At 42.7% G+C, this 15,622-nt stretch overlaps 2 protein-coding genes across 3 annotated transcripts in view; one reads left to right on the plus strand and one right to left on the minus strand.

The window, feature by feature from the left end:
- Positions 1-3,678: 3,678 nt before the first annotated feature.
- The window catches only part of AMN1 (antagonist of mitotic exit network 1 homolog), a 74,970-nt gene continuing 63,026 nt past the window's right edge, over positions 3,679-15,622 (minus strand). Inside the window, exon 7 of one of the 2 annotated variants that reach the window (XM_032248261.1) lies at positions 3,679-3,997. In XM_032248261.1, the coding sequence (XP_032104152.1) occupies positions 3,900-3,997 (98 nt within the window). In that variant the 3' untranslated portion in view covers positions 3,679-3,899. Of the gene's footprint in view, positions 4,020-15,622 lie in introns of both variants that reach the window. The other variant, XM_032248265.1, reaches the window with a different exon arrangement.
- On the plus strand, positions 7,061-14,958 carry ETFBKMT (electron transfer flavoprotein subunit beta lysine methyltransferase). Its single transcript, XM_032248267.1, has 4 exons — positions 7,061-7,240; positions 9,651-10,078; positions 13,021-13,151; positions 14,244-14,958. Exons 2-4 carry the CDS (start codon positions 9,765-9,767, stop codon positions 14,585-14,587), a joined length of 789 nt encoding a protein of 262 aa, XP_032104158.1. The 5' UTR covers positions 7,061-7,240; positions 9,651-9,764; the 3' UTR covers positions 14,588-14,958.

The raw sequence follows: 15,622 nt of genomic DNA on the forward strand, positions 1-15,622 counted from the left end.
AACTCCTGACTTTGTGATTGTGAGGTTGACCAAAAGGATGGAGAGGCAGACCCAGGCTCAGGTTTAGCAAGTTCATTTCAACCTGCCAGGCTGGCTGTCTCACCACAGGCAGTGAAGGCGGCAGCCTGGCTTACAGACTATGGGGGTTATATAGGGAGTTTGCAGGTAGCAGGTGCTATTCTAAGAAAAACCGCCTCTTAGTTCTTAAGTGCTAACATCCTGCTTAATTGGGTCACCATCCTGGGTTCGAGAGCCAGGTGCAACTGCATCCGGCAACTCAGGTGCCCTGTTTGCAAGGCATGAGGCTGTTTTTGCTGTGAGCTCAGCTTAGCAGGGGAGAATGCGGTGGGGGGGGCGGTCTATGGGCTTCCTTGCTGTGACCCTAAGAGTGATTCACCCACCTTGGCCTCCCAAAGTGTTGGGATTACAGGTATGAGCCACCACACCCAGCCTAAAACTGTCTGTGTTATTTTGTTTGCTCCAGGTTAGGGAGAAGTCCGTGCAAGGCTTCTACTGACCATGTGTTTCATGTCTAGCTCTGCTGTCTGGCACTGATTTCCCTGGTTTAACTATTTGCTCAGTGTTAAGGCAGCTCTGTGAAATTTGTCTGTGTAGCTGGGGTGCTATGCAGGCCTGCCTTTGTGATTGTCAGGGAGAACTGGCCTGCCACAGGTTCAAGTAATTCTCCTGCCTTAGCCTCCTAAGTAGCTGGGATTACAGGCATGGGTCACTACACCGGGCTAAATTTTGTATTTTTAGTAGAGATGGAGTTTCGCCATGTTGGTCAGGCTGGTCTCGAATTCCTGACCTAAGATGATCTGTCCACCTCGGCCTCCCAAACTGTTGGGATCATAGGCATGAGCTACCGTGCCTGACTTCCTATTTCTTCTTCTTCTTTTTTTTTTTTTTGACATGGAGTCTCTCTCTGTCTCCAGGTTGGAGTGCAGTGGCGTGATCTTGGCTCACTGCAACCTCAGCCTCCTGGGTTCAAGCGATTCTCCTGCCTCAGCCTCCTGAGTAGCTGGAACTACAGGCACACACCACCACACCTGGCTAATTTTTTTTATTTTTAGTAGAGAGGGGGTTTCACCATGTTGGCCAGGATGGTCTCGATCTCCTGACCTTGTGATCTGCCCGCCTTGGCCTCCCAAAATGCTGGGATTACAGGCGTGAGCCAGGTTTGAGCAACTGTGCCTGGCCTGAGACATAATTTCAATAGATACTTTACCAGAGAAGATATATGGATGGCAAATAAGCACATGAAAAAAATGATCAAACATTGTTAGTCATTGAGGGAAATGCAAATTGAAACCATAATGTGATGCCACTTTATGCCTACTAGGATGGGTGTAATAAAGAAGACAGGCTGGATGTAGTGGCTCACACCTGTAATCCCAGCATGTTGGGAGGGTGAGGCAGGCAGATCACCGGAGGTCAGGAGTTTGAGACCAGCCTGGGTAACATGGTGAAACCCCAACTCTACTAAAACTACAAAAATTAGCTGGGTATGGTGGTGAGTGCCTGTAATCCCAGCTACTTGGGAGGCTGAGGTGGGAGAATCACTTGAACGCGGAAGCAGAGGTTGCGATGAGCTGAGATCACGCTGCTGCACTCCATCCTGGGCAACAGAGCGAAACTCAGTCTCAAAAAATAAAAAGAAAAAAGAAAAGAAAACAGACAATAGCAAGTGTTGGCTAGGATGTGAAGCAGTTGGAAATCTCATACAATGATGGTCGAAATGTAAAATGACACAACCATTTTATTTATTAATTTATTTTTCTGAGATGGAGTTTCACTCTGTTGTCGAAGCTGGAGTGCAGTTGCACGATCTTGGCTCACTACAACCTCTGTCTCCTGGGTTCAAATGAATAATTGGGATTATAGGCACCCACAACCATGCCCAACTAATTTTTGTAGTTTTAGTGGAGACAGGGTTTCATCATGTTGGCCAGGCTGTTCTCGAACTCCTGACCTCAAGTGATCCTCCCACCTTAGCCTCCTAAAGTGTTAGGATTATAGGCGTGAGCCATGGTGCCTGGCCGGCACAACCATTTTAGAAGAAGTTTGCAGTTAATCATACACTTACTATATGGTCTAGCCATTGCACTCCTAGGTATTTATGCAAAGGAAAGAAAGCATAAGTCTATACAAAGACTTGTACACGATGTTCAAAAACAGCTTTATTTGTAATAGTAAAAGAAAGGACTCAAATGTCCATCAACAGGTACATGACTTAACAAGTTTATCTAAACATACAATGAAACAATACTTAGCAATATAAAGGGGGAAATTATTGATGCAGAAAACATGGATGAATCAAAATAATTACTAGTGAAAGAAATAAGTCAAAAACAGTATAAACTGTATACAATTCATGCATATGAAAATCTAGAAAAATCAAAGTAATCTACAGTGGCAGAAATCCAAGAATGGTTGAGGTAGAAGGGGGAAGGGCTGGCTGGGTGCCATGGCTCATGCCTGTAATCCCAGCACTTCAGGAGGCCGAGGTGGGTGGATCACTTGAGGTCAGGAGTTCGAGACCCGCCTGGCTAACATGGTGAAACTGGTCTTTGCTACAAATACAAAAATTAGCCAGGTGTGATGGTGCACACCTGTAATCTCAGCTACTTGGGAGGCTGAGGCAGGAGAATTGCTTGAACAGGGGAGGAGAAGGTTGTAGTGAGCCAAGATCATGCCACTGCACTCCAGCCTGCGTGACAGAGCTAGATTCTGTTGAATAAAAAAAAAAAAAAAAGGAAAAAGAAAAAAATACGGGGGAAGAACTGGAGGGAATTACACAGCAGCACTGAATATGTTCACTATCTTGATTTTGGTGATGGTTTCATAGGAACATAAAAAATCTCAAAACCCCCAAACTCTTTATGCCACAGGGAAATTTAAGCCTGGTTACTTCAAAACCTTGTGTCAAAGTGCAATACGTTAGCCAGATCCCTACAAAAGAAAAAGTTCTCAGGTGTCTCCAGATGACTGCCCTCACAAATTGTTCATAAAAAAATTCTTTCCTGGCTCCTAAACATTTAAAGGTATATAATAAATTCTTCCATAAACAAGGACATGTCAACTGTCACTTTAAGTCTGCAACTTAAGTCTAATTCCTTGTCCAGGAACCTAAAGTCTGGTAAATTTCACACTGAGGGTGTCAATTATAAGCTTTATCTTCCCTAGTGCAAAACAAAGGCAAGATGAGATCCATTATTCTTCTCTCTATCCTGAGAAGTCTGCTTAATGAATTCTTCCTTTACTCCCTATTTTCGAATGTTTGCTTTAGCTCATGTATAGCATGGATTTACTGGGCACCAATTAAAATCTCACAAGAATGTCATCATTTGCCTCACTGCCTATCTCCCTTTTCTGTATGCCTTTTCTCTTAATGAAATGTGTAAATACCAAGTCTCCTGAAACCTCTCCCAAGGAGCACAGGCCATAGACTCATGTTTCTGTGACTCAGGGATTTCCTGGGCACACCTTCAAGCTCTGGCTCAGTAGATCTGGATTGATTGAGACTCTTGCCTCAGTCTCTCATTTGCATCGACAACACATATGTCAGGACATTAGATTGCATTCTGTAAACATGCAAAATTGCCAATGCAAAACTGTCAAATATACCTCAATAAAGCCGTTAAAATTAAATTTTAAAAATGACATACTGATAGGTAATGTTTGTTATTTTACTCATTTATTTGCCTTTTCTTTCATTTAACAGAGTTTGAGTATCTAACTGTTGTGCCAGAGGCTGAAAGAGGAATGAGATGGTCTGCTTTCAAGTCTAAGTGGTGCCAGTTCTCCTTGATATTCTTGTTGAGCATGCCCATAGGAAGCCAAGAATATAGGAAGATTAGTGTGCAGGCTGATGTGTTGGGGAAGACTTCAGAGGACCTTCACCTTGAGCTGAGTTTTGAAGGATGAGGAGGTGCTTTGGACAGTGAGGAGTGGTTGTGGGTGGGAGGCAGTGGCAGCTTTCCATCTTCAACAAGGCCTAGGGGTGAGATAGCAAGGTGCTGTAGGAGGAAAAGAGGCAGGATAGTTTAAGTTGGGACTGATCAGCAAGGGCCTGGAAAGCTGTGGTCAGGAATCTGGCTCTACCGCTGAAGGTCTGGGGAGCTAGAGCAGGTTTTAAGCAAGGGAGAACACATTCAGATAGCCTGGTGATTAACAGCACAGGCCAGTCGAGTTGAGCAAGAGAAACCATCTTGCCCTTAGGTTGGCTATCATTATGGTTAAACAAGTTTATTTAATTAGTTTCCAAGTCGTGCTAAGAGCTCATCCTTAATCATTGTCAGATGTTCCGATTCTTTCTGTCTCTGCTGCAGTTACCTTAGTTCTGCCTCCATTATTGTTTGCTTAATTACCTTAATATCCTCTAATGGTGGTTTCCTTGTCTTCAGTTTTGCCTCCCTCTAAACTCTTTGCTACCTGCAGCATAAAACATTTTTCTAAAATTCATGTCTGATTCTCTCACCTTTAACCAAAAGCCTGATCTGCTTGCAGAGATGGTGGAAACACACCATCTCTGTGTTTCCAATAATGATCATCACTGTAACAGCACACTTAGCAAGCATTTACTATATGCCAGAAACTCTGTTAAACACCATGTGCTTTTCTTTTATTAAATCTTCCCAAAACATTATTATTATCATCACTAGATTATAGATGAAGAAACTGATTATTAGGAAGGTTTAGTAATGTGTCCAAGATTATATAGCTAGTAAGTGTAATTGAATAACTTGTTGAAAACCAAAAAACCCTTAAAGACAAAGTTGGGTAGGGAATATAAGTTGGGTAGGGAATATAATTTTTTTTTTTTTTTTTTTTTTTGAGATGGAGTCTAGCTCTGTTGCCCAGGCTGGAGTGCAGTGGCACTATCTTGGCTCACTGTAACCTCTGTCTCTCGGGTTCAAGCGATTCTCGTGCTTCAGCCTCCCTGAGTAGCTGGGATTATTGGCACCTGCCACCACGCCCAGCTAATTTTTGTATTTTTAGTAGAGATGGGGTTTCACTGTGTTGGCCAGGCTGATCTCAAACTCCTGACTTCATGATCTGCCCGCCTCGGCCTCCCAAAGTGCTGAAATTACAGGCATGAGCCACCGCCCAACCGGGAATATTTGCACCTTCAAGAGGGACTAATTATTAGAGAACTGGCTTTGTAAACAAAAATATGGAGCAGGTATTTGAAGTAAAAAATCACAAGGATAGACAACAGCTCAAATTGTTATCAGTTACCAAGGCTGCTTGGATGTGTGTGGGTCAATTTTGTTAAAATCTAGATGGTCATTTCTATTAAAAAAGTTATCAACACCAAACAACAGAAAAGAAAATCCATATGTCCCTGTTTTTCATGGTACATCTGAGACTATAGGAAGGGTAGGCCTTTTCTAGACTATGGAATTTAAGTTTCAAGAAAAAATCATTGATTGGGTGCAGTGGCTCACGCCTGTAAGCCCAGCACTTTGGGAGGCTGAGGAGAGTGGATCATGAGGTCAGGAGTTCAAGACCAGCCTGGCCAACACAGTGAAACCCCATCTGTACTAAAGATACAAAAAAATTTAGCCAGGCGCCTGTAGTCCCAGCTACCTGGGAGGCTGAGGAAGGAGAATTGCTTGAATCCAGGAGGCAGAGGTTGCCGTGAGCTGAGATCATGTCACTGAATTCCAGCCTGGGCAACAAAGTGAGACTCTGTCTCAAAAAAAAAAAAAAAAAAAAGGAAAAAAAATCATTTAAGCTGCAATATAAAGAATGGTCTTAAGAAAGGCAGAATAGACCAGTTATAGAAACCCAGGCAAGCCATTATAATGCCAAACTAAGGCAACGGCAGGAGGGATGGAAAGAACTGGACCAGTTTTAAAAAGATTATGGAACAGCAAAGGCATGCTGCAGTCCCTTCAGCCAAGTTGCAAGTTTTGAATAAGGAGTTATCCAAACATTATCAAATGCATCCTCAGTGATGACTAACTACCAAGCTTTTTACCAGAAACCCTCTTTACAAAAGACGTTTCTCTCTGGTTAGAACACAGAAGCTGGTTAAAAACAATATTTCTTAGACAAATTGATCTTGAACATGTATCAAGGTTCACTGCCAGCAGGAGAATTGGAGAGTGTGTGATAATGAAAAGTTATTACAGTTGAGAAAACAAGAGTTTACATCAGCAACGAAGAAAAAAGCAGCTCATAAGTGGATGAATGTGTCAGAAACACATTATATATGAGTTATCATGTGGGAAATCTAAAGCAGAATACTGTGAAATGAAAGGTGTGTAGCTTATCAACAGTAATATAGCAAATACGCCACTCAACTAAGAAGAAAATGATAAGTCGGCATCTGGGGCTGTTGACTGGAATAACGAAGTTTCCTTTTCTTGTAGTAGTTCCTCAAGATTCCAGTTTACATGGAAAGTCGGAAAGTTGTTACACCCATCGCAGGAGCAGAACACCCAAGCAACAAATTCTAATTTTGAATAGGCAGGTGCCAGTGCATTTCTCAAACTGCGGACTAAGATGCAGAAACACGATTTTCCTGTTTTTTAGTTTTGGACCACTTTTCCCCCTCTAGCACTCCAGAGCAGGTTTTAATTGTTGTCAGGTGAGATGGTGAGTTAACTATGAGTGTTGAGTTGAGGGGACAGTGGGATGTGAGTCCAGCTGAAAGGTGGATATATATAGATCCAGACTCGAGTGATTTCGGTTGCAAATAAACTAATAGTGCATTTACGAAAAATATTAGAAAAGAAAGGATATTCATTATGATTTAATCGCAGTTGAATGTAGGCAGCACAAAGGGCTTATACTGACTTTTTTTTAATATACAATGTCTATTTTGTTCACCACTCTATGCCCAGTGCCTGGAAGTGCGACTGGCACATAGTAGGTGTTGCATACATACATAGTTTCAGAATGAGTTTTTTAGAAATCAAAATTCGACAAAACAGTGCACATGGATTTAACGTTCCCTTTTTTTCCAGGCGAGGTCAGGGCGCCCTTTGGTTTCGCGCTTCTGCCCCTTTAAGAAAGTGGAGGAGAAAGAAAGCGCTGCTGGGAAAGAGGGCGGGGCCACGAGGGGCCGCCGTCCGTCCCGCCCCCGCCCGGGCTGCTGCCCTTTGCTAGCGCGTGGTTTGTTTTTGGGAGCAGCACCCTGAAAATATAAAGAATGCGTGGGCAGAGTCGCCAGGGCGAGTGACAGGCGAGCCCTGTTCTTTACTTCCGAGGGCGGTGTCAGCAAAGCTAGGTAAGGAGACAGGCAGGACGGTGTCTGCCCCTTTAAGATCGACTCCACCCCGCCCCTGGAGGAAAATGACGCCGTTGTCTGCACTTTCTGGAACGTAAACCTTTTCATCCCGTTCCTTCTCATTAACAGAAATACCAAGTGGCCACCATAGTCACATACTTCATAACCCATGTCTCATTGGTGCTGGAGCGGGAGAGGGAAGCGCCGGTCTAAATGGCATGGGGTCCAAATCCAAAATAATCTCGTACTTGCTCTGGGTTACTTTGAAACTTTAGGCTGTGTTGTGTGATTCAAGGGACAGCCTGATACTGCTTAACAGAATTAGTCTAATAGGATACCAGGCCCAGAGAGACCCCTGCGCTCCCAGGACATTGATGTGGGGTAACCCTCCCCGCGAAAGTCTCTGCTGAGTTCACAAGCTATGACCTGACGTACACTTTGGCCTGCCCTATTTTGATCCTTGAATGAGTTGCTGATGTTTAAAAGCAGAAACTGGCCAGGTGTGGTGGCTCGCGCCTGTAATCCCAGCACTTTGGGAGGCCTAGGCGGGCAGATCACTTGAGGTCAGGAGTTCCAGACCAGCCTGGCCAACGTGACGAAACGTCATCTCTATTAAAAACACAAAAATTAGCTGGGCATGTTGGCACGTGCCTGTAATCCCACTACTCGGGAGGCTGAGGTAGGAGAATTGCTTGAACCAGGGAGGTAGTGAGCCGAGATAGGGCCACTGCGCTCCAACCTGGGCAGCAAAGACTCTGTCTCAAAAAAAAAAAAAAAAGGAAGGCAACATGTCAATATCTACATTTTTTTGATGATTTTGAGAAATTGGAGGATCCAGCAGCATGTTCCTGCCCGGCTCTTTTGAACTGTTTGAAAACACCACAGCCCCTCTGTTATTTTACAGCCTACATCACTCATTTATGATGTCCAGCCCCTTGTAGGCATTTGGATTTTTGACCCTATTCTAAATACTTCAGTGGATTTAAGACTATTTAAAACATGTATACAGAAGAGATCCGAGGTCCCCAAACAACTGGGTGTATAAGTTGTGTTTAAGTTGCTGTTCCTCATTGTCATTTATTCTTATCCGGGTGTTTTTCTATATACATATATATATATTTTAAACAAGTCTTAGTGATCTATTGCACAGGTGTTTTTCTATTGGAGCAGATCTTTTCAGTTTAGGCTTGGTAAAATCGAACTATCAGATACTTTTACAAAAAGAGATTTAGGAGTTGATGTTCTTTTATGATATGACAATCTTTAATGAAATAGAGTAGTCTATATAATTTGTATTAATGTATCTCTGCCCACAGACAATAGACAATTATAGTTCGTTACCCCCCAGAACTCTTGGGTCGACTTCATAAAGGCAAAAACTGTGTCTGCTCGGTTAACTACTTGATCCCACCACTACAATATAAATTTCCTGAAGACAGAAGACTTCTGTTATTTTGTACACAGTTACCAAGCATGCCTACTTTGTTAAATTTATGAAAAAACTTTAAAGGTACAATTGGCCCACAATATAAACAATGTAACAACATAGCAATATAAAATAATACAACAATTAAAAAAACACAAAAATACCGTGTAACAACTATTTACATAGCATTTACATTGTAGTATTATGAGTAATCCAGAAATGATTTAAAGTACAGTATACCGCAGCATATGCCTAGTTTGTATGCAAATATGATGCCATTTTATATAAACGACTTGAGTATCCTCTGATTGTGGTATCCTGGAAGCAAGGGATACTGGAACCAATCCCTTGAGGATACTGAGGGATGACTGTATGCCTGATTTCATGTAAGAGGCATTTTGAGGATTCTTTCAAAATCAAATGCTTGTATATTTGTTGTGTTAAATTACTAAAAGGATTCTCTTGTGAAAAGATATCATTTAAAAAGATTGAATTTTCAGCCGGACGAGGGTGGCTCGCACCTGTAATCCCAGCACTTTGGGAGGCTGAAGCGGGCAGATCACCTGAGTTTGGGAGTTTGAGACCAGCCTGACCAACATGGAGAAACCCTGTCCCTACTAAAAATACAAAATTAGCCGGGCGTGTTGGTGGTCGCCTGTAATTGCAGCTACTAGGGAGGCTGAGGCTGGAGAATCCCTTGAGCCTCGGAGGTGGAGGTTGCAGTGAACCAAGATCATGCCATTGCACTCCAGCCTGGGCAACAAGAACAATACTCTGTCTCAAAAAAAAAAAAAAAAAAAGGTTGGATTTTCCCAAATTGATGCACCAAAGCTTTCATCTGAAATGAACTTGCACATGTGAATCATCAGATACAGAGCTTATATTGTAATATTTTCTTATTATATAATAGGTTCTAGAAATGTTGCTCTTCCTCAGAATTTTCAGGTTTTTTTTTTTGTTTGTTTGTTTTGTTTTTTTTTACAGAGAGCAAGAGATTCCACTTGAGATCAGGGTGGGAGACAGACCCTTGTTCATTCTCCATGAGGAGCAGCCATTATCAACAGAACATTGACGGAACCTCGTTTGGGAAAAGGACTGATGGCTCTGAGTCTAGGTTGGAAAGCACCCAGGAGCTGCTGTGGGCTCCTCCTGCAGACTGTGCGAAGCAGTGGTCTTCTTTTGTTTCCTTGTGGCTGGTGTCCCTGGAGAGGAGCTGGAAGCTTTTTGGACCCTGAAAAAAAGGCTTTCCTGGAGGAGAACACTGAAGTCACCAGCAGTGGCAGCCTCACCCCTGAAATCCAGTTGCGGCTTTTGACCCCCAGATGCAAATTCTGGTGGGAGAGAGCTGACCTGTGGCCCCACAGTGATCCTTACTGGGCAGTCTACTGGCCAGGAGGCCAAGCCCTGTCTAGGTACTACCCTATCGAAATGGGAACTTTTAAGGCTGGTACAGATCTTTGCCCTTTTCAGTCCCCTCTAACTCCAGCCACTACAAAAAAAACAGAGCAACGCTGGGCATGGTGGCTCATGTCTGTAGTCTCAGTACTTTGGGAGGCTAAAACTGGAGGATTGCTTGAGCCCAGGAGGTTGAGGCTGCAGTAAGCTGTGATCCTGCCACTGCACTCCTGCCTGGCCTGTCTCAAAAACAAAACAAAACGGAAACCAAAAAGTCTTCTTGTTTTCTTTTTTCTTTCTTTCTTTTTTTTTTCTTTGGCAGAGACAGGATCTTGCTATGTTGCCCAGGCTGGTCTTAAACTCCTGGCCTCCTCAGCCAACCCCAATTGCTGGTATTACAGGCGTGAGCCACTGAGCCTGCCCTTATTTTCTTATGTGTAGCAGTTTAGCCATAATTTTTGGTTGCTTTTTTGCATAATTTCCCCTTGTAACCCAAGCCTATCAAGGTATTTTCCCAAGTAGCTATCTCCCCAAGAGAAATCCTAGAGTCAGCTGTCAAGCGCCTGGATAGCTATAAATGATCCAGAAATCTCACCTGTTATGAGGTTCATGGTTCATAGTGCATGACTATTGCAGAGTTCCTAGACGGAACCTAAACACCCAGTCCTTCATTAATTCAGTGAATGTCGCTCCATCAACCTCACATTCCTTCCAGGGTTGCTTCTCTTCCCATAGAATAGTAGCTGTGAGTGAGTGGGCTGCTCAAAGATCCCCTCTTCTATTGGGTGCAGTGCCTGTAATCACAGTGCTTTAGGAAGCCAGTGCAGGAGAGCAGCTTTAAGAGTTCAAGACCAGCCTAGGCAACATGGTGATACCCTATCTCTACAAAAAACCTTTTTTTTTAATTAGCCAGGTGTGTCCTGTGCCTGTAATCTTAGCAACTCAGGAGGCTGAGGTGTGAGGATCACATAAGCCTAGGATTTCTAGGTTACAGTGAGCTATGAGTGTGCCATTGCACTCCAACCTGGGCAATAGAACAAGACCCTGTCACCATTTTTAAAAGAAGGGGCTGGGTGTGGTGGCTCACTCCTGTAATCCCACCACTTTGGGAGGCCAAGGTGGACGGATCACCTGAGGTTGGGAGTTCAAGACCAGCCTGACCAACATGGGAAACCCTGTCTCTTCTAAAAATACAAAAATTAGCCAGGCATGGTGGTGCATGCCTGTAATCCCAGGTACTGGAGACTGAGGCAGGAGAATCACTTGAACTTGGGAGGCAGAGGTTGCAGTGAGCCAAGATCACGCCATTGCACTCCAGCCTGAGCAACAACAGCGAGACTCCGTCTCAAAAAAAAAAAAAAAAAAAGAGAGAAAAAAAGATCCCTCTTCTCTAGAGGCTTATGGAAAACTTGGGCCAACTCTGGACTTGAATCTGTATTTTAAGCCCCCCTCCCTGCCTTCTAACTCTCCATATTGCAGAGGTCTTAGGGCATTTTCTGGCATAGTCACACTATACTTTTTATTGAAACACAGTTGATGAAATAAAGGCAAGACCTTTTAGCATTTTGATCTGGTCTTTGTTGTCGGTTTGGTAAATGATTTCATCTGTTTATACACTGGGGTTATAAAGCTGTGAAACAAAAAATGTGATAAGGACTTCTGTTTCACAGGAATGGTAGAGCCTACATAATTAGTGTTATATGTAGTTTATTTATTTTTTATATGTAGTTTTAAATTAAGTATATAAATGCAAACACAGAGCTTTTTGGGGGAAATTCCAAGAACTGGAAAGCTTTCCAGTTGGTACAAAATAATGCCAGTTTTCTGACTGTTATGTTACTACTAGACATTCAAGCTTTATTAGTTACATCCTATTTTTAGGATGCAGACATCTTGATGTCTGTCTATTAAAGTGACTGTTTATCAACTTGATATAAAATCAACTTGTTTAAGAGACTGAGTTAGGTGTCATAAATTGGTGACCCATAGGTGTGTTTTGTTTGGCCTGTACTTGTAAACTTCAAAAAAATTAGTTGCTGATATTTAAAACTGGAGAGATTGCATGTAAAAATTGACTTAGCTTTGAAAAACAGGGATACCTTTTAAGCAGGGATTCTGCATGGCAACCGTGAGCTGAAGACGGGTAGCGGCAATTTATTTATTTAGAGACGGAGTTTTTGCTCTTGTCACCCAGGCTGGAGTGCAATGGTGTGATCTCAGCTCACTGCAATCTCCACCTTGTGGGTTCAAGCAACTCTCCTGCCTCAGCCTCCTGAATAGCTGGGACTATAGGCGCCCACCACCATGCCCAGCTAATTTTTGTGTTTTGTATTTTTTTTTTTAATTTGAGATGGAGTCTTGCTCTGTCACCCAGGCTGGAGCACAGTGGCATGATATCGGCTCACTGCAACCTCCGCCTCCGGGGTTCAAGTGATTCTCCTGCCTCAGCCTCCTGAGTAACAGGACTGCAGGTGGACGCCACCAGGCCTGGCTAATTTTTGTATTTTTAGTAGAGATGGGGTTTTGCCATGTTGGCCAGGCTGGTCTCAAATTCCTAACCTCAAGTGATCCGCCTGCCTTGGCCTCCTGAAGTTCTGGGATTACAGCCATGAGCCACCATGCCCAGCTTACAACTTTTTTTTTTTTAATTGACTTGACTAGCATGATTAGTCAGTTGTGTGGTACTATGCTTCACACCTGCTGAGGAGAAAGACCGAATAACTAGGTTCTTTCTTCTGCCACCTCTGCCCAGCTCTGGAGATGGACTTTTTGTGTCACTCTAGTGGGACCAAACTTGCCAAGGTTGGACCAAGTTCTTCTGCTAAGTTCCACTATTTCTTTTGTCAAGTCAACCTAAAGACATCTGTTTTCTTCCCTTTTCCTTTCCTTTTCTTTTTTTAGATAACTCTTACCTTTTCTCATCTCTCTGAGACGTGTTTCTCCTTTCTTTTTAATTTAGGTATCTTTTGGATAATCCTGATATTGTCAGAGGAAAATCTGTATTAGATCTTGGGAGTGGATGTGGAGCTACAGCTATTGCTGCAAAGATGAGTGGGGCATCAAGGATCTTGGCCAATGACATAGACCCTAGTAAGGATTCATATTTTAAAATATTTAAGGCTCACCTTTTTTTTTTCCCCTCCAGGATAAATGTGTACATGTGCTTAGTGTGGTAGCTTATCGCTACATGTATTTTGTGATTGGACCTTGTGAATCTGTATGCACTGGGACATTATCTGTAGGAATCCTCTCAGGTCTGAGTTGATGGTGCATTTTACCCAAGAGGATTTATGTCTGCCAGACATCCTGGAAGGAGCACTTACTTTAATGTATTGGCTAGGAATTTCCTGAAATATGTAAATGGTGTTTATTTGGCTGGGCACGGTGGCTCACACATGTAATCCAAGCGCTTTCGGAGGCTGAGGTGGGTGGATCACAAGGTCAGGAGTTCGAGACCAGTCTGACCAACATAGTGAAACCCCATCTTTATGAAAAATACAAAAATTACCCGAGTGTGGTGGCGTGCACCTGTAATCCCAGCTACTTGGGAGGCTGAGGCAGGAGAATCGCTTGAACTCGTGAGGCAGAGGTTGCAGTGAGCCGAGATCACACCACTGCACTCTAACCTGGGTGACAAAGCAAGACTCCGTCTCAAAAAAAAAAAAAAAAAAAAAAAAGGGAAATAGTGTTTATTTAACCCCAAACCCACGTGAGTATTGGCCTGTCTTCAAGGGTGACTTTTATTCCATTAGAATCCAGGTTGAGACAGGTAAGTTTTTATTTGATCTGATTTTCTTCTGGTCTACCCTTTCACTGAGGATATAGCCCTTGGAAACCTTTATTTTGTAGAGGGGTCTCAGTTCTAATTTATTGCCAGGCTCAATCAAGCCCAAGGCTTGTTTCCCTGTCCACAGTGAAAAATCAAAATCTCTTGGTAAATGAGATCAGCAAATGTTCCTTAACTCCCAGCATTTCTAGATGTTTTAGATTGTTTTGTTTTCAGGATATCCAGTCATATATTTGAAAATTGTGGTACAGCTTATGTTGGCATAAACTTTACACTTCTTTACTTTAAAAAACAACTTTCAACAAAAAGAGAAAAATATATTGTTAGCCAATTTTCTAAATTATTTAATCAGGGAATTATAACAGCACAATTCATTTTGTGCTTTTATTTTTAAGTTGCAGGAATGGCTATTACACTAAATTGTGAATTGAACCAACTGAATCCTTTTCCTATTTTAATCCAAAACATTTTGAATTTGGAACAAGATAAGTGGGACCTCATTGTTCTTGGCGATATGTTTTATGATGAAAACCTTGCAGATAGTCTTCATCAGTGGCTGAAGAATTGCTTCTGGACCTATGGAACTCGAATACTGATTGGTGACCCTGGGCGGCCCCAATTCAGTGGACACAGCATTCAGCACCACCTGCACAAAGTGGTAGAATATTCACTTCCCGAGCCTACGAGGCAGGAAAACAATGGACTGACAACAAGCACAGTGTGGGATTTTCAGCCTTGAGTTGTCGAAGTGCTCCCAAGTATGAATATAGTAATGTTTGGATTTGACCTAAAAGTTTTCTCTATAGGAGATACTCTCCAGTTTAATGAATGTAATTCTTGTTAAATGGCAAATCTTGTTTCTAAATATGAAGGTTTAGAGTTTAGTCTACTTTTGTCATGTAACTGGTTCTGCATTTCTATGCATGCCAGTTATACACATCTCTATCTGCAATTTTTTCTATTTTAACTGCTGAAGGAATATGATTATACAACGCCATACTCATTGGTGGCAGCATTTAAGTAATGGAGAGGAATTAGACATTGTAGCCGAATCTGTTTCTATAGTTGAGGGCAGCTGTGATGTAACTTTGAATTAAACAAAGCAAAACATAGAAAAATACTATATATGTACTTTTTCTTTTTTTAGAGACGGAGTCTCACTTTGCTCCCAGGCTGGAATGCAGTGGCTATTCAGAGGCTTAATCATTGGGCACTGCAGCCTCGAACTCTGGGCTTTTTTTTTTTTTTTTTGAGATGGAGTCTCACTCTGTTGCCCAGGCTAGAATGCAGTGGTGCCATCACAGCTCACTGCAGCCTCCACCTCCCAGGTTCAAGCGTTTGTCCTGTCTCAGCCTCTGGAGTAGTCGGGATTATAGGTGCGTGCCACCATGCCTGGCTAATTTTTGTATTTTTAGTAGAGACAGGGTTTTTGGGAGGCGGAGGTTGCAGTGAGCCAAGATCTCACCACTGCACTCCAGCCTGGGCAACAGAGTAAGACCGTCTCAAAAAAAAAAAAAAAAAAAAAAAAAAAAGAGAGAGAGAGAGAGACAAGGTTTCACCATGTTGGCCAGGCTGTTCTTGAACTCCTGACCTCAGGTGATCCACCCACCTTGGCCTTCCAAAGTGCTAGGATTACAGGTGTGCACCACCACACCTGGCCTGACAATGTTTTTTATTTCTATCACTTCCTTTTGATTTTTTCTTATAGCTTCTATCTCTGCTTACGTCACCCATCATTCTTGCATGTTGTATGCTTTTCCCATTAGAGCCTTTT

The sequence above is a fragment of the Sapajus apella genome, unplaced genomic scaffold (genome assembly GCF_009761245.1).
Source record: "Sapajus apella isolate SASKATOON/1434 unplaced genomic scaffold, GSC_monkey_1.0 scaffold66, whole genome shotgun sequence".
Lineage (NCBI taxonomy): Eukaryota > Metazoa > Chordata > Mammalia > Primates > Cebidae > Sapajus > Sapajus apella.

Excerpts from the sequence above, each read along its gene's own strand:
- ETFBKMT (XM_032248267.1), top strand. The coding sequence starts at position 9,765 with ATGGCTCTGAGTCTAGGTTGGAAAGCACCCAGGAGCTGCTGTGGGCTC. Across the intron at positions 10,079-13,020 it reads GGAGGCCAAGCCCTGTCTAG|GTATCTTTTGGATAATCCTG; the intron begins GTACTACCCTAT and ends TTTTTAATTTAG. Across the intron at positions 13,152-14,243 it reads GGCCAATGACATAGACCCTA|TTGCAGGAATGGCTATTACA; the intron begins GTAAGGATTCAT and ends TTTATTTTTAAG.